This window comes from Vitis riparia, chromosome 1 (assembly GCF_004353265.1).
Source record: "Vitis riparia cultivar Riparia Gloire de Montpellier isolate 1030 chromosome 1, EGFV_Vit.rip_1.0, whole genome shotgun sequence".
NCBI lineage: Eukaryota > Viridiplantae > Streptophyta > Magnoliopsida > Vitales > Vitaceae > Vitis > Vitis riparia.
In genome coordinates, this window is record NC_048431.1 from 19,914,704 (window position 1) to 19,933,171 (window position 18,468).

The 18,468-nt window shown below is 37.2% G+C and overlaps 2 protein-coding genes across 3 annotated transcripts; both read right to left on the minus strand.

The window, feature by feature from the left end:
- Positions 1-1,094: 1,094 nt before the first annotated feature.
- Positions 1,095-7,645, minus strand: LOC117911234 (TIMELESS-interacting protein). Of its 2 annotated transcripts, none has more exons than XM_034825538.1 (5): positions 7,329-7,645; positions 5,509-5,631; positions 3,023-3,125; positions 2,365-2,480; positions 1,095-1,604 (listed from the first exon to the last, which is right to left on the minus strand). In XM_034825538.1, the coding sequence occupies exons 1-5, from the start codon at positions 7,632-7,634 to the stop codon at positions 1,392-1,394; spliced, it is 861 nt and encodes a 286-aa protein (XP_034681429.1). In that variant the 5' UTR covers positions 7,635-7,645; the 3' UTR covers positions 1,095-1,391. The 2 variants fall into 2 exon arrangements, with proteins under 2 accessions (XP_034681429.1, XP_034681421.1); XM_034825530.1 differs by having other exon boundaries at positions 2,365-2,489.
- Positions 7,646-8,646: 1,001 nt separating this feature from the next.
- Positions 8,647-18,190, minus strand: LOC117922212. The gene is made up of 6 exons (XM_034840264.1): positions 16,758-18,190; positions 14,749-14,804; positions 14,431-14,661; positions 9,530-9,821; positions 9,254-9,450; positions 8,647-9,160 (listed from the first exon to the last, which is right to left on the minus strand). The coding sequence occupies exons 1-6, from the start codon at positions 17,937-17,939 to the stop codon at positions 9,007-9,009; spliced, it is 2,112 nt and encodes a 703-aa protein (XP_034696155.1). The 5' UTR covers positions 17,940-18,190; the 3' UTR covers positions 8,647-9,006.
- Positions 18,191-18,468: the final 278 nt, after the last annotated feature.

Sequence of the window (18,468 nt, forward strand, 5' to 3'; positions counted from 1 at the left end):
TCACTGATCCTTTCAAATATGGCTTTTGTTCCAAGTAGAAAAGGCCTACGCTATGCTTAAGGCCTTTTAACCTTTGAAATGCCTTTTCAGGTGGTATCTACAGCATGACCTGTTTTGTCTGACTAAACTAAAGTTTGGCCCGACTTATTTTTGGGATTGCCTTTTCAGGTAACGACTACATCTCTACTAGTCGTGTACTGAGGTTGGATTCCTTTTTGGGTAGTACCTGTGCCCAACCTATCATGTGGTATCTTCAGATTCCCTGGATTGGACTAATGTATATGCGAATAAATAGGACATCTCAAGGATTTCAAAGTGGGACCAAGAATAACCTGTGATTTGTAAGATAATTCGGGAGTGGCAGAACTTCCATTAGAGGAAGCCATCACCTTTTGTCAAGAGTGGCTCTAATTCAAAAATAAAACTTAGAACACAAAGAAAGAATTTCAAGGAGAGAAAGCTTTGATCTTAGAATGAACAACTCTTAAGATCATTAATCTTGCATTTATAGTCATGTACCATAGAGAATTAATACTGGCTTAACCAAATGCAGTTCATATTTCTAACAACTATCTTTCGACTCACTTCTATAGTCTTCCAACCATATCCTTCATCTGCCTGAGGGTGGAACACAATAAACTCAAACTAGTATCCAAAACTTTCTGCAAACCCGGTCAAAATCTAGAGATGAAATTCATGTGAGTTTTGTGGTCATCTAAGCATCAACTGTGGCCCTGAGGCATCAGAGCAAGCTAATCTTTCTCTCCATGCTTATCTACTAAGTTCCCTTGGGTAGTCTTTCAATTTCAAGGCCTGAACAAGCAACTCCCTGGCTCGCAAGCTATATTTAAATAATACTCAGATGGTGCCCATGATCTTCCCCTACTCTTAAGAGTCGCCAAAAAGCATAATGGATGAACAACACCATAATTCTATACATCTTGTGGTAGTGACACTATATCTATGAGTGCATGAAGATCAAGAATGCTTCAAGAGTTTGGTTTTTGGTCATTCTAGGCTATGTTAACCTCCATATCATATTGCATCTTGGCCGACTCACATTCAATCACTTCTTTTGCATAATGAAAAGCTCCTTTTCACCAACTAACCAGCTTCACATAAATAATATAATAGAGAAAAAGAAACACAGGAGAAATCTGTCTTCTCAATCATGTGGAAGGCTTTTGAAGAATGAAACCTCCCCCCTAGAAGTTCAAAACAAAATACAAAAAATAAAAATGAGAAACTGCTACACAGAGGCCTAAAAGAAATAATATTGTTTGTTATATATTCCACTCTATCGTTTGTAAATGTGGGAATGATAACCAACATTGACACAGAAATTTAATATAGGATTTGCAATGCACAAAATGAAGAAGAAAAAAGAAAGGTTAGACTGCCTGCTGCAAATGGACCCGGGCTGCAGCTCTCTCCAGTGCCTTCTGCCTGTTAGCTTCCATTCGAGCTTTTTGCTCTTCTGTGATCTGAATATCAGAGCGAATAGGTCCATTCTCAGGAACTTGATTTGGTAATTCTTTCTCGGAGCTACCTTCAGAAGGTACATCCCCAGCAACCATGTCACTGGCCAAGGTTTGAGATGGTTCCTGCAGTTATAATGGCAAAGCAAGCCTATCTTGAAACAATAGTAATACATAGAAATTAAAACAGGTTATTCAAAAAAATTAGCATTATGATACATAGTCGGGGCCAATCTATGAATAATAATACTTTATTCATATCATTTGATAACCATTGTTCTCAAATTATGCGTTATATAGGTCGGCTAGGGCTCCCTAGATATTAAATGCTAGTAAGGAGCCAGTCATAGGAGTAGAAAATAGATACAGGACCTCATAGATGGATAAAGACATTGAAGTGATGGACATGAACTGGATTTAAATAACAGGATCATGCTCCATAACAGAATCTAACAGAGGGAACCACACCACCAATATAGACCCAAAGTAGCAGCAGCAATAATAGCACAAATAATTTTCATCTGAATGTCAAGAATGCTGGCTTTCCTTCAAATGTTTCAGGGATCAGGTCCCATAAAATTTTTATCCATCCATGCATAATTATCACTAACCTCAGAAACCATATTTATTCTGAGAAAACTCATTGGAGTCACAATTATCAACAAAATAGAGGGGGAAAAAAAGGAAAAAAGGCAATTGTCAACTTATTCTTATTTATTCCTTCTTGATTAGGCAAAATAGTTGCCTAAGCTCCATAAAAGAGACACTCAACAAACAAGTTAGTGTCTTGTGACTAAGATATAGAAACAGCATAATTATATCAAGCACAAGACAAACAGGTAATTATAAAAAATAAAAAATAAAAAATTGAAAGGATTATACTTACTTCAGTAGCACTCCTATAAACCTCATGAAGCATGTCCTCTTGTACATCCTCATGGTTTAAAGATGTATCTCCCTGATAATGACTTGGATCCACTGAGTTCATAACTTCTTCAGTAGCTCGAAGCCCTAGATCAAAGCTAGACAAGATTACAAAAATGAAGGAACAAGCTTCATGACTTTCCCTTTTATGTTGGCTGTCAGCAACAAAAACATTCTCTACTACATTCCCAAGAATACTGAACCACATATTTTATTATTTCTTAATTTCCATAGAGTCAGTGTTAATGGACCATTTATTTAAACTTTGTCCTATTGCAACATACATCATCAGAAAGGGAATAACTATCACTTACAGGTGTCAACAGTAAACAGAACATATGGAAATTTCACAACTCAAGTGAGTTGGGTGGGGTTCAGCACTGAACCAAGCCCAATCTCACCTCAAGTTTATGTTATGGTGTCAAATGGGACCAACTTTGGCATAGGATATGATATGAACTACTAGTTACATATTAAACTATTGAATGCAAATTGTTTTATCGCATTGCCTACGATAGTATTGAGATTGCTACACTTCTGCTTGAATTAAAATGCATGAATGTGTCCACCAAGTGTCCCCTTGTTGGGGGGAGGGGGGCGCGGCAAGGTAGTAAATATACCTTGCTCATGATTTGGGCAATCTTCATGTTCAACAGGTGGTTCATGGAACTTTGTCAGATCACCTCCATTTTCGACTCTCTCTCTCAACTCTCTGATACACATCTGTTGAAAAAAATACAGAACATTAAGAAATGGTATGTGCATAGCAATTTCACAAACATCAAATCAATTTGAACCAGAAATCAAGAAATGAAGTTTGTTATGGATAACCAAAAGCAACCTGCTGTTCTTGGATTATTCAATGAATATAAACCATATTCTTAAACGTTAATTGGAAAACTATATGCAGAGAGTACTTCTTGTACATTAACAACCCCGCATTAAGGAATTATATTGGTGGAAGGAGTAGTTCAATGTTCAGAATAATTCCAAAATGGTAGAATGTTACAGCTTACTTTGTATTGGGCAAATTATTAAAATTTCCTTACTCATAGATTTGACCCTACTTCTTCTCCTCTTCCATTTATAATGCACAAAGTTAAAAAGTTCATATTCTAGAGTCTGCACGCACAAATACAAATAGCCTCGCACAAATTAAATTATGCTAACAGTCTAACACCTCTATCATTATTTTTGTTGAACTAAAAGGTCAATTAAAATGTATAACTTCCATCCCCTCAAAAATATATTACAACAAAGAATAGCTCTGGATTTACCTTTCAAGAAAATGCTAATTTTAAAGCTTGTCCAATCTACCACAACAGGAGTCTTTTGGGGCTGACCAAGATAAAATTTGTACCCATGCTCTTAATATTTTGATATAAACAGTGCACTGAGTTAGGATCAACAAAGAACTAACCAGAGATTTATGGAGGTTAAAGGCCAAAAGAAGCTGACTATGAGTTTGTAACAACATTTATCACAAAATTATTGAACTGTCATTCAGTTCATGTGAAACTTAAGGCTCAAAATCCCAGAAACCAAGGATATTGATGCAACTCCAAATAAATGGTGCTATCGTAGTGAACTTTGCCGCCAAATAATGCAAAAATGACTAACTCAAGCACCAAAATACACACTGAATCTCAAGGAAACTAAAGTAAGAAAGATAAGACAAGGGTTTTATAGCAGTTAATCTTCTCTTTCTTTGGTGTAACTCGGGTACTATCCTCCACAATCAGAGAGACCCTTTTAGGCTAACATGACTACTTTGTGAAAAGATGTAAGGTCTCCTTTGTGCATTTTTTCAACAATATGGAAAGAAAAAAATCAAAGATTGTTTGAAAGTAAGGACCAGTCCGACCAAATCCTGAAAGTACTTTCCTTATCTTTTTTTGCAGATTAATTTGCACATGGAAGAAGGTCCAATGTCTTTAATTGATTTTATAGAATGATTGGTTCTCATTGAGGGAGGTAATTGTTTTTTATGTTCTTTTTTTTTGTTGTTGTGCCTTTTAGCACCCATTATCTATGTCCTATTTACTTTGGTACATTATTTCTTCAGTTTTGTTTGTAAAATCATTTTATATGCCTATCAAACAAATAAAGGGAAAAAAAGAACCTTTAATTCGCTCCTTTATCTCATTTATTTTCTCCAGCTTTTTCTCCTTCCTCTTTATTTATCTTTTCCAAATATCTAAAGAATAAATTACTATGACCATGCGGAAGTTAATAATGACTCAAAGTCATTATACCATCATTGATCTGAAAACTAGCTGATTGAGAATCCTTTAGTGCATGAGTTTTAGATCCAGTAATATAGAAGACTTTCAAGCAATTACTGCCCCCTTAGTGGAGAATTATTCTCATAAGGTCAACTCCAACTAGCATTTCTGAGAACCATTTGTCCTAGTTCAAGATACCAGCTGAATTTGCTAATAGAATTAGGGCAACCAAGGCATGATACTTGGGTCAATCCTTTACTTATGCAACAATACTTTCATGGACCAAAGTCGGATAGATTCCTTTTATCAATGTTTTTATTACCTTATCCTTTTGGTTGCTTTAATGGATATTGCTTCCTGTGAGTTCTCGTCTTTGTCACATGATCTTTCTCTTTAAGTATCATTTTTATCTTAAAAAATAAAAATAAAAACCAAGAACATTAGGAAAGTTACAAGATTCACAGGATTGCCTTGGGGTCATCCTCAAGAGTCACTGGCATAACAATGTGAATCCATGCTATCAAAGAAACTAATTACCCCTTCAAGAACAAAATGGCATTATGGTAACAACACCTTATCAGCAACAGTCCAACTCTTTATCTCTTGAATTTCCTTCTTATGTTCATGTACATATCCAATTCTCAACACTATAATCAAAATAAATAAATGTATTTCTTAATTCAGCCAAATGCAAATTGAAAAACATGTTTCTTTGCTTGATATATATTGTTGGTCTATTACCTAACAGTTTAAACTTTTAGGTTAAATTGGTAGTTTAACGTTAAATCAGAGCTCAAGTTCACTAGAGGGTTAAGCAGAGTCTCTTCATCATGTTGAAAAATTAGAAAAGTGGAATCATTACAAAAACGAATATCATATACCTTCACACGTTTTGTTGTGCCCACTTTTTCCACCTTGTGTACAAATTGATCAAATGAGTAGTACGGAAGCATATGAGAGTGCCATTCAGAGTACAAGCCAATCAGGTTCCCCAAGTCACTAACCTGCAAAATACAATTGGTGAATATTCTTTGAAACATAAAAGGTGAGGCAAATGAAGCACTAATAATCATAACAAAAATGAGCCTATCAAAAAAATATTTATTATTACCATAAAATTAATTTACATCAAGTTAGCACCAAGTGTCAATAATGGATGAGAACAAGAAATAAAAATACTAAGACATGACATTTTCTTCTTCCTTATACCTTAGCTTGGAAATTCATGGAGAAGGGAAAAAGATCTAGTAGAATGAAAGGACATAAAAGTATAACGCACCTATAGGAAAGTTTAATCAACCAAAAATTGATTCTGAGCATTGCTTGCAAATTTGCAATTTGATGGGTTACTATGTTTTTTTGTGTGATTCAGATTTATACAGGTATTTAATATCATGATCAACAAGCTAACAATGTCAAACCTGTTGACATCCCTAGGACCCAGGATGTACCAACATGAGTAACTCAAACATAGAAAAAAAACATGGATTTTCCATTAACCTGCACTTCCACATCAACTTAAGTTGCTATTTTGCTACGTTTTTTGAGATTCCAATGCAATAACATCCTTTGAACTTTCTTTGCTTGTTGATAGGTCTATTGGGGTGGTTTACTAGCCTTTTGTAATGAAGGATTCCATATTTCTAATGGGCCAAATAATTCCTATGACCTGTATTTCTGTTATTGAGAGTCCATGGATTTATGTTCATATACATATTAGCCATAACAAAGACTTAGAATGACAAGAAATGTACCCTTACCCCATGGTAATTCCCTCTGCCTAAGCTGGTGATATCTCTTTTTGCCAACTTGTATTATCCTCTTTCTTAAGCTCTGTTAGGGAGAGAATCTTAAATGCTAAAAACAATATTAGAACATCAAACACAGATTTTAAGAATATTTGGACAAAACTCTCGAACATGGGCCACCCACTTCCTAGAGTGATTTATCTACAAAAATTTTGGATTAACAAGGAGACACCTTCTGATGAAATGCAATGTAGGAAGAAGATTTCTACTTCCTAAAATTTATGAAATTATCAAAATTATCCTCTGTGTCTAATAAAATTATTTTTAAAATATAGTTTCCAATCAACTGCACAGCAATAGTAATCTCCTTCAACTTCTACTTCTGTTTCTTAAAAGCAGAAGCTAATAACTATCATAAACAAGGCTTTAGCATCTATGTTAAGATTATACGACTTGCCTCCATGGACAAGAGAGCTCTTAATGCAAGACAGCCTTTTAAAAAAAGAAGATTGGGAGATGTGCAAAAATCATGGGAAAATTTTCGAAAGAGAGTCGGAAAGAGATTGCTCGGAAGAAGAATCAGGAACTTACAAGAAAAGCTACCCATAAAACAAACCCTACAATATTTGCCTCGTAAGATCTCATTTTCGCTGCTTGCGTGTAATTCAATTCAAATGTGCAAGTGCAACAAAATCAACCATGAAGATCCAACAAAACAACATTACAAGTCAAGACGAGGAATTCTAGATCAAAATTACAATTACAGCTGCAGAGTTAATAATCAAACCCTAACCCCAGCCCCAGGCCTCAGGAGAATGTTAAACGATTAAAAATGAGAACAAATACCACTAGTACTGAGCTGTAACCATGATCCATAACAAGAAAATGAAGCAAATATCAGATGTCCTCATCATCCTAAAGCCAAAAACACAAAACCCAAACAACGCCAGTACCTCATGTCCGCGGCCGCGAAACTTAAAAGCGCCAGGGAAGTGGCGGAGGACGTAACCGAGGCCATTGTCGGAGAGAAGAAGCTCGGGAGTGAGATTGGGTCTTGTTCTCGGGGCCTTTTTGGGCTTCTCGGAGGATTTGGCTAGCGGCTTGGAGGCAGTGCCTTTGTTAAAGGAGGAGTATTGGTTTTGAGAATTAGGATTCGGGTTAGGGTTAGGGTTCGCGTTAGAGGAAGGGCAGTCACGTGACCAGTGGCCAGGGCGGCCACACTTGTAGCAACCGGTGGGCGCCGCTCCTGATTTCTCCATATCCGATTAGCCTCGTCTCTGCAATTCGGCCTTTTATTTATTGTTTTTTTATATATAATTTTGGCGGGAAATAAAGGAGGGAAGGTGGTTGGGTTGGGCCTGATGCAGGTTGCAGGGTCGGAAATGGCCTGGAGTTGGGTCTTGGACGGTTGGGCCCGATCAACCCTTTGGGCTAGGCCTAAATGATAAAATTTTGGAAAATGGTTTGTTTTCAACTTTAGAAACAATTTTTGCATGTTCCAGAACTTGTTTTCAGAAATCATTTTCCAGACCGTTTTTTGAAAATAAAATATCAAACATGTTTATTTTGGCTATTTGTATTTTTTAAAATTTGGGATTATGAAATAAAAGTCCCCTCTTGGGTTGGGCTGGGCTCAAAGACTGCAACATGGGTAAGTTGGGTCGGGTTTGCAACCAACTAGCTCAACCCAATCCACACACTAATTTAAGGTGCTCAACCTAAGCCTAATCCCGCTTTTAGACTTGATTGCTTGAGTTGTATGAATGAAATCTGAATTAGGTGGACTAGATTAAATCTACCCATAAATAATGTTTTTCAAATATTTAGGACATTGTTTGGTTTGGGGAATGATGAATGGGAATGAAAAATAAATAAATTGACAATAACACCGTTACACATGGTTTAAAATAAATTTTCGATTGATGAATCAAAATTTAATAATAAAATAGAAATTTGAGACTATTTTATATTTTCTTATAAGATGAATAAATCATAATATATAAATTAAAATCTCACTTGTGAAAATTGATTTTTATTGGAATTATTTTTTATTTCATTATCACTCCTTATTCTAAGGTACCAAATACCCTCTTAAGTTATTTAAACATAAGAATGAAAGAGAAAATGAATGAGACAGTCATTCCCACATACTAAGTATATACTAAATATAATAAAAATTATTAATTCTTATTTGAGTTGATCTGAATTATTCATCCAAGTGGAATGTAAATTATATTCTAAGTTCAAAAAAAAAAAACCCTCAATCCAAAATTAATCCAAGAATTAAAAATGATACTTAAAATCCACTCAATAAGCCCAAACATTGAGTTGGGTTGGAGTTAGTTTCCTCAAACTCAACCAAGATACACGCCTTCTCTACAACCGGGAAAAAAATGAAAGAAAGAAAAACAGACACTTGGATTATAACGCCTAAAAGGAAAAATATAAAATATACTTTCTTTTAACTTCTGAAGCCTCTTCTTAGGGCCACAATGATCAGGGTTTTCAAAATCTACAATATTTACATAATAAAGAAGATCAATCTCACCAGTTTAGGCACTCCTATTATAAAATGCTTCACACACTGCCATGTCCAAACCATGAGAATGAACTAGGGATCAATTTGGGAATTCAGGAATTCACGGACCAATCATAATTGTGGTATGCCACATTAACGGGTCCTCCATCGCTCAACAGATGAGTTAACAGACCAGCTTTAGTTGCATCCAAGTAATCCATGATCCACTTGAGGACCTCTTTCTCCTGTCCAAAATCTGCATTGAACCTGCAGTGTAGGAAGGTCCTCCATCAATAAACAAGAAGCTAGCATTATTTTCCCAGTCCTAAACGGAAAAATGGGAATGGTTTCATGACTCACCACTTGAGGGTCCGGCTAAGATGGACTGTCCTTTTGTCCAAGTCCACCTCTATCCCGTCCCTCTGGAAGAACTCTCTTGCAGCACATCTTAGTTCTGCTTCAACCCCTTTGGGTGAGAAGAACCTGACCGAGGGGCTTGATCTTGTTCCATTGCAGAGTCCAAAATGGATTAATGGATTCACTTTTGGAAGGGCCAGCTGCAGTTCCAGCTTCCACATTAGAATGTAAAACGTGGATTAAAAATAAAGAAAATGTAGTAGATAAAAAGGTTTTCACCTCTAGGCGCTTGTCAGCATTGCTGAAGGGTTTCATTAAGGAGTATGGCGATCTCCGATTATTTCTGAGGATCCCGTTTTTAATTGTGTTGAGGGAGTAGACATTGCCTCCTACAAGGTACTGGAAGTCAGAAAAGAAGGATCTCCTGTCAATGACCCCATTTGGACGCCCTCCTCTAATCACTGCATGGATGACCATGGCATTGTACAGGTTCAAGAAGAAGGCCAGTTTCTCATCTGTTGAGAGTGCTAGGATGTCTACCCGGTGAAGATCCTGAACCAAATTTACATATCTGCATTTTTTGAGAAGAAAGAATAGTTATAATCATGAGAAAAGTAATGACAAAACAGTGTGCTGTGAAGATTTCGCCTTGGTAGCCACATCATTCTACTCTCAAAAGAAATTATTTCAGTTTAAGCTCTCCATGACCATAATCAGATTGGATGGTGAACCACAATTCATCTGTTCAAGTTAAATAAATGTTCAAATTATCAACTGATGAACTACCAACACATGCATAATCAATAAGAAAGTTAGGTCCTGTGCTTTAAATTCACAAGTTTGAACCCACCAACTGCAACCAGATCAAGAGTGGCCAATATAAACCATTGATCTTCACCATTGCTTCTTTTAGTTCACATCAAATATGATGACAAAACAATGCAACTTTCTTTTGCCAATAGCGAACACAACTGCATACTATTGTTGGTCCCCACAACTATTTTAACTAGCAGCCACCATCACACCCCTGACTATACCCATCACCATCATTTTAACTAGAAAATAACATCACTTCGGCCTCATTAACTTAAAAGTGTGGGACACTGCATTTTTTGCAGTGCATTGTGGATCATGATCCACTATGCAAAGACCAGTCTGAAGGGAGAAACACTGTGTGTGCGTGTGTGTAAGACAGAGAGAGAAGGAGAGGGAGGGAGGAGAAAGGGAGGGAGAAGGAGGGAGAAAGAGAGAGAGAGAGAGGAAGAGTTTTGTGTACATTCAAGTATATTGAAGAAACTCACTAGAAGGAAAGAAAGTGGAGGAAATTCATGAACTCTTGTCATTTGATCAAATTTAAGTTCATTTCAACTTGATGGACCATCTAGTATCAGTGAAGAAAGGTTACTTAGGCGATTGGAAGTAGTAATGTTGGCATAATGCCAATGTTGGTACAACTGACAGCTAAATCCCTATTACAAATGATGAAATGATTTGCTTAGCACCCACAGGAAAGTGATGCTATACAGAGAATCTTCCAAAATCCAGCATTTCAGTTGGGAAATTGTGTTTAGGGTTTCTTAGAGATCATATTAAGCATTAGCTATGGAGAAAATGTGCTTGAAGAACAAAGAATATAACAATAAGAAAAAAGGACAATTTGAATCACATGAACTGCAGGCAATTTACCACAAAGAGAAATGTGCTTAAAGAACAAAAGAATAGATGCAACCCTTCTTTATAGACTAAAACCCCCTAGTAACAGTTGAATCCTTACTCATGCATCAAAGTGATGCTAACCATTGATTAAAACTTCATGAAAGGAACTCTCAGAGTGTAAAGAATTTCCTTTCCAACTCTTGCTGTTACACCACCCATGTCACAGTGATGCAAACATAAAATCCACTGCAGCATCATGTACCCGCTGCATCAGTTACTAGCTAAAACCTAATTTTCCTATTAGCCAACTAGGTAATTACTAATGCTGTCTAGCTATCTTATTACAGACTAGATTGCAATATAATTCCAACACAACACAACACCTAAATGCAGCAATCAATTTTCCCCTTTCTTATGATCGTACTCGCATAATTCTCCTCCACATTTGAGAAAACCTTGACATAATATAACTTAACCTTCTAATTTGGAAGTAACTGGTATGCTATGAAGGAGTCAGTTTTCTTGACCGCACAGCTAAGTCTTTCCTGGTGTAATGCCATAGACTTATCTTTCCCAAATGTTTCTTCTTAGAGCACAGCTGCCTGGTAATCATCAGTCAATAAGTACTCAATTCCTAATAGGGAATTATCAAATTCGTCTCTCATCAGACCTGATTTAAATGCTACTCTGAGGCATCCATTGCAGACCTATTCATCTTGGAGAATGCCTAGGAGAGATAGAATGGTGAGGTATCTTCCAGTAATCCTTGTAAGGGCCAACAAAATACTTCTCTGTTCCCAGTACAACATTGCTTGAGAACCCTTTTTTCTTTAAAATGTAAGAGACTGAGTGCATGTGCTGGTCTTGGATCTACTAGGTCATCAATGCATTCCTTGGTCATAAGTGGGGTTTTGGTATATCTGAATTGAGTACAGCTACAGAATCAAGTGGGCAATTCTATGAAACTACTTGGGAAGCTGCTTCAGAGAAGTCCAGAATTCTGGAGGCAAATACTTCTTCCTCACATCATATGGTTTAAATCTGTGTCAATCAAAACCATTACTCGGGTGTAGGGGAGGAGGACTGATGCCCAAACTCTTCATCAACCTCTAAGCTGTCTTTCTGATCACTTTTATTTAGAATTATTGTCATTGTCACTTGAACAATCTGCCAAGCTAATCTCAGAAAGATCTCTAGTTCCTTCTCACTTAAGTTCTACTTCCACAGATTTATAATTGGTTTGGGCATGCTGGGCATAAAGGCTCCCTTCACTGTGTACAAAGTAGAAGCTTTCCTGCTTGATGTACCCAAACTTGGGTAGATCACATCATTTACAGAGAAGAAACTCTTGTTTTACTGCCATGTTTCTTATCCAAGTGATTTTGTGAAGCTTTTTTCCACTTCTCTGTGATATGGAGTCTACAGGTTGTTTCTGACAAGCCAGGCTTCTCTTCGCTGTAGTGAGAATGTTATGCAACCATTTCTTGAAAATCACAAAAGCTGCCACAAACCTTTCTGAAACTTATCTTTGCAATTTGCTTAAGCAACTATCTTCTCAAGTTAGTAACTTCACTTTGTTACTTGGCACATTGTAGCATAAATCTGTACTTAGAAACCATAATTTCATCATCATTCACTCTGCAATACATATGCTGATTCAGGTAGCAAGAGTTTGGTATAGGTTTTGTTCTAAAGTTAGGAGGTGAAAAAAGACAAAATCCTGTAGATCTGCTATGGAGGGTAAAAGAGCTTTTCTAGGCAAGTGTGGGCCAGGAACTTTTCACCTTCTAGCTAGCATTTGTACAAAGGTAGGATGCCAAGGTTTGGTAGGAAATCTAGGAGTTTTCTTTCAAGGAGATGTAAAGCGTACTAATGGACATCTCTTGGAGAAATGTTCATAAGAGGATTCCTACACTAGTGGAAATGTGAGGAAATTTCTCTTCAAGGATGCTTCTCTTAAAATTTTGGGTTGAGTGATATTTTCAGAAACCAGAATAATGTCATGGGGGAAGAGTTGGAGGCCACAGAAAGGACTGGGACTAGCTTCTGTAGAATTGTATATCAATGAGTTAGGTGCTGCAAGGAAAGTTTCTCTTGGTCTCTTATCAACTTCTAAAGTTGGGCAAGAATCTTAATTGTATTTGCAAGAGTAGGTCAAGTCAAATCACTAGTGTAATTTGGAAGGATGATGAACATTGTGTGGGCGTGCTTCAATCTTTGTAAATATCATCATTGAACTTGTTCCATCTAACATCAGAAGAGCTCATAGCCAACTAACATTTCCTCTTTCTAGGAAAGAGGTTGAATGCCTATCCTTGTGACACTCAGATGTGAACCATTGTAGCCCTTCCTTTTATAGTCCTTGGGGTATGGGATGGATGGACAGGAAGACCAAAGATGGTTTCATGGTTGCCGATAGAAACTGTTTGAATTGCCACCACAGAAGATCTATATACCAAAACTAGAGAGGATTCTTTGAAAGGAGTGATGATTTTGAGAGTTTGATGTGTTTGGGAAATTTTGGAAACTTGTTTGGATTCAAGGGATCTACTTTAGAGTTTCCATTCTGGATTCCATTCAGGTTCATAGCAATCCTCTATTATTTCTTTACAAGGAAGAGAAAGAGATTCGGGGAGGCCATACTAAGGTGGCAAGACTACTATGAGGGGTAGGTATAAGGACCTGACTCTCTAGGCCTTTGCAAGGACTCAATGACTTACAAATGCCTACAAGGCCACACAACTATTGCACATTACTAAACAACCATTACTCAAATGCTTGTATATGTTAAGGAAGGTCCCATAACTAATGCATTGCCCACTCACATACTAGAATCCAAAAATCAAAATAGCCAACATTAGAAGCTTAATTGCAAAGTTTATGATATTCAAGGTTAGTCTTAGTTTCTAGCACAGGGTATAGACCTTTGATAATAAGCACTACTAAGGATGATCAATCCTTTGCCTCATACCAAAATATAAGAAAAAAGGCTGCAAAAGTATCCTTACCTTTGAAATCCTTGGGTTTTATCATTGTGGTCATCTTGCTTCTTTTTTATTTCTTCAAATACCACACTAATTACAGCCTCTGTTTCTACGGTAACACCTCACTGGTCTGCATAACTAAAAGTTGGACAAAAGTTCGAATATCCTGGTCCATGACTGTTAGTTGTTCCAACCTGATAGGCTTGGGTGCTTGATATCTACAGCATGCTTGGCCATTTCTAGGAGCATCTTTTGCATATGATCAGTCTAAAAATACAGGGAAAAGGAAATAATGGAAGAGATGTGCCCCAGAAAGAATGTGTATTCTAAATTCAAAAAAGCAAAAGAAAAACTGGGAAACCACCAGAGGGCTAATTAGTTGACTCTAGAGGACGGTAATCTTATGTATTTCTCATAGAAAAAGGATAATGCATAATGAAAGTTATAGCTTCCCATTCCTATACTACTAATAGATAGCATGAGTAAAAGGCAGAATATAGATTATATAAGCAGATTAAATCAATTGACAAGTAGTGATACCTCCGGAATTCCTCACTGTTGCTAATTCCCATATAATCAACATGGCGCCTGTCATCAGAGGCGTAGGACTCAAGAATTGCGGACATTATCTTGGTGAGCCTTTGGCCAACTGCAGCAGCGGTTTTGGGCTCACTGTCATTTGTTGATCCCCTAAAATTGATACATCTAGGAATAAAAGGCTCATGCTCAAGGAAACGGTAGAAATGATTTCCATCCTCAAAATCTTGTTCCCTGCAGATGGTACTTGTACTGAGATCATATAAAACTGATACTTGTCTTACAGAGTCAATAGATTCATTATGAGGGATGAGAACTTACCTGAAGACATGATGAATGAAGTGCTTCCTAGTCAACTGCTTCCCAATCTCAATGGCCTACATATATTGTAATATAAATTTCACTAAGAGACCCATAGAGATATAAATACTTAGAAGCAGATACAAACAGTTACATTTGAAATTATAAGAATTATTCATCTAATTCTTCACCAATCTGCTGTTCCAGTAGATTGGCATCGTTTGTTATATATTTTTTTTGCTAAATCAGAAGTAATAACGCTATACCCATGCAAAAATGCAGATACAAAGTGTTGCATTCCTCAAAATAATTCACAAGGCAGGTTAACTCCAAGATGCACTTGGATGCCTAACACAGTCTACTTTCCCAGAGCAATACTTGGCTCAACATGATTGTATGGCATACTTAATTTGACATTTATTCTTATTAAATAATTAATTATATTTTAATTTTTGAAAAACTAAAATCATATAACTAAAGCAATTATTTAGATAAATATATCATTTAAACAATTTTAATTAACTCCTAGCCTTCTATAATGTAACAATGAAAAGGCCCCATATTGGTATAAAGGAAGAACAAGAAGAAAAGACCAATTTGCTCCTCCAATCCAATTTTACAAAATTAAAGGTCTTTACTATTTGGCCTTTTTTTTTTCACTGCATCTACCTTTTGCTGTGGTAATTCAAAGAAGAACAAATTCAGCCCACGAGAAAGGCCAGGCAATGGGTAGGAGGCTCATGGGTGTTAGGTCATAACAATCAATCAAAAGCATGGAACAGGTGGGTAATATGAGGGAGCCAAGATTTTGAAAAGGGGAGCGTTCCTGTATAATAAGATGGGACCCCCTCTCACTAACAGCCATAAGTGGCTTCAAACTTTTTAACTTTCAAAAGAATCATATCAGCCCGTTGGGTGTCTCACCCCTTCATAATAACCATGAAGCTGGAGAGTTGACATGTGATCCAAGACGACAAACAACAAGTACATTTGCAAATACACATTAGGTAATCACTAATCAGTAATTTTTAAAAATTTGAAATAATATATGAAGTTAATCCTAAAAGGTAGTTCACCAAACAGTCTCTTCTCCAAAATTTAATTCCAAATAAATATCTATAAAACTAACCAGACTCATTCAAGCGTAATTCTTAATCTACGCTGGTTGCAACTATTTAAATATATAGATTAAAAAAACAATTTTTAAGACTTCATCTTGAAGCTGAAATTATTATAGTAAGCTCACTTTATAGTGTTTTTTTAGTAGTGAATCACTTCACCATGTGAAAAATGTTTTGGATGATTGGATCCCAACAAACATATATAATTTTCTAGAAAATGAAAAATACTTGTCCTACAGAAAAGAAATCCATCCAATCCATGATTATAATATGGGATAAGGATCATGATTTTAATAATTTCCCTTCTAGATGAAGCTAAAATTAGACATAATTATTTGAATGTATCTAGAAATGTATCTTTATTTCTTTAATAATTAAAAAGATTAATAAATTATAATAAATGTTAAAAAAAAACTAATTTAGTATAATCATGAAAATCCAATTTGGTATAATCATTAAATGATGATTTTAAAAAGAAAAAAAAAAAAATTCTTATTATATTACTATAATTATAATTTGATTTTGGGTAAAACTAAAAGAGAGTGCCGATTCTCCATTTTAATCATAGCTGAGGCGTGTTCGTCATCATTGGTGTTTGGCAGCTCCTGTGTACGTTCCTAACTAAAAGGATATAACCGTCATTCTAGGTCACGTGTTTTACTCGATGCTTTTATTTACTTTTTTTAAATCCCTCAGACTACGGCTAGTCAGCGATTTGGCAGTCTTGACTTCATTTCAAATTGAATCAGTAAAAGAAAAAGGATGAGAATAATCCCATGTATTGCACCCCACCAAACTAAATAGTCTCACGGAGTCAGTGCCGCACGATGCGACAAAAATGAAGTTTGTTCCCGCGAGACCATCTAATACTGTGGTGTGCGACACACTAGATTAGGATATCCAACGTACCTTCTTCCTGCCGCAATCGAAGTGCTGTATCATCACCTCCAGCATCTCAGCGCCGGCGAAGCAGTTGTTCACGATTTTCATCTTCATCAGACGGTCTTGAATTGGCAGTCTTTGCCGCAAAACCCTAACTATCGCGATCATCTCGTCGGTGGTATCTTCCTCGTAATCGTCGAAACCGTACACCGGTGGTGCTGGAGCGTCGTCGGGGCATTTCCTCCCGAGCATCTCCGTCAGCCTACGGTCAAAGTCCCCGCTGTTCCGAAGCGAATTCAGAGCCACCAGACCTCCAAAGAACTTCTCGTTGAAGAAAATCTGTGGTACGGACGACGTCCCAGTTCTTTCCATCAGCTCTTTCTCTCTCGACGGATACACATCGACGTTGATTTCCACGAATTTAAGACCTTTCTCTCTGAAGAACAATCGAACCGCAGTACAGTCCCTGCAATTCGATCTGGAAAAGAAACTGATTCGACCTTTGAGCGCGAAGTCTCTGTTTTCATCCTTCTGCTTCACGATCACCTTGAGTCCCGAGAGATTGAACTCTGTCACATTATTCCACTTCGATTTCGATTCATCGCTCTCTTTGAAAGACGATATCCGCTTGACGATTGCCGCCGATAAGCTATTGCTCCGGTCTCGGATGTATTTACCAATTGCTGGCAAGTTCTCCGTTAAGGACTGCGATCGCTCTACTCGATAATAATCTTCCATCGATGGAGGATTCAAGAGTCCCGGTGGTGCCTCTGGCTTTGGTAGCTGCGAATGAGGAGGAATGATCTGTTCATCGCCGTTGGTTTCGGAGCTAACGGCTGTATCAGCACCGGAGCCAAGGTCCTCTAATGGAACATTTTGAACTTCATTCAAATTTTCCGTCATTGCAGACATGTCCTGACGATCTTCAACAGGTACGTGTTTCTTCTCGATCTCGATTTCAGAGAATTGTTGATCAAATTCCATAGCTTCCTGTGAATCTTTTATCATATCCAACGGACATCGCTTTGCTTCCTGTTTTCCACTATCATCGGAATTCAAACCTCCCCCGTCTGAGAAAATCTCGGAACTGGAGAAATTTTCGCAAACGTATCCACCTGAAATATCCTCTTTACTATTTTTCTCGCCCTTTCTTTCATATTCTCCAGCCATGTCATAGCCAGCGATTCCATCTCCGTTCAGTGAACCCATTTCCGCCAAAAAAAAAAAAGAAAAAATTTAGGAAATAAAATCAGAAATGAGAAAAAAAAACGACAAAACTGCCGAAACCCAAAGCGAAGAAAGCAATGGAGGGGAACGGAGAAATCGGAGAGATTAAATGGAGGAGAATTGGAGGGAATCGAGGGAGGAGAAGGAGTCAAAAGACGACGTGGTCGTCGTGATGTGGGGATAGAAGGATGGGAAGATACGCTAGTTGTTTTTTCCTTTTCCCATGCCTCAGTCAGCAACTCAACCGGCGAACTGACGCCAACATCTCTCGCCGGCCATTAAATGAAAAGGTCTGTGGGTCCCCCGCCCCCGGATTGTTCGGTGTGAAACGGTCATCCTAGAAAGTGGACGTGTGTACGGCTCAAGGGCACTAAAGTAAAATATCAATTCTATTTTGTTGAACCGTGGTTGTTTTTGTGCCCTTTCCTGAAACGTGTCACCAAATCATTGGCGAAGAAATCTTATTCCATTTGTTTAGTAGTCGCCGCGATTGCCGTTAATTTTAGTTTTA

What these genes read in the sequence shown, in the direction of transcription:
- LOC117911234 (XM_034825530.1), bottom strand. Translation starts at nt 7,634, where the DNA reads ATGGAGAAATCAGGAGCGGCGCCCACCGGTTGCTACAAGTGTGGCCGC. An exon ending in GCACAACAAAACGTGTGAAG is followed by an intron (nt 3,126 to 5,508) that starts GTATATGATATT and finishes TTTTTTCAACAG; the next exon opens with ATGTGTATCAGAGAGTTGAG. An exon ending in TTGCCCAAATCATGAGCAAG is followed by an intron (nt 2,490 to 3,022) that starts GTATATTTACTA and finishes GCTTTGATCTAG; the next exon opens with GGCTTCGAGCTACTGAAGAA.
- LOC117922212 (XM_034840264.1), bottom strand. Translation starts at nt 17,939, where the DNA reads ATGGGTTCACTGAACGGAGATGGAATCGCTGGCTATGACATGGCTGGA. An exon ending in TTCATTCATCATGTCTTCAG is followed by an intron (nt 14,662 to 14,748) that starts GTAAGTTCTCAT and finishes TACCATCTGCAG; the next exon opens with GGAACAAGATTTTGAGGATG. An exon ending in AACAGTGAGGAATTCCGGAG is followed by an intron (nt 9,822 to 14,430) that starts GTATCACTACTT and finishes CAAAAAATGCAG; the next exon opens with ATATGTAAATTTGGTTCAGG.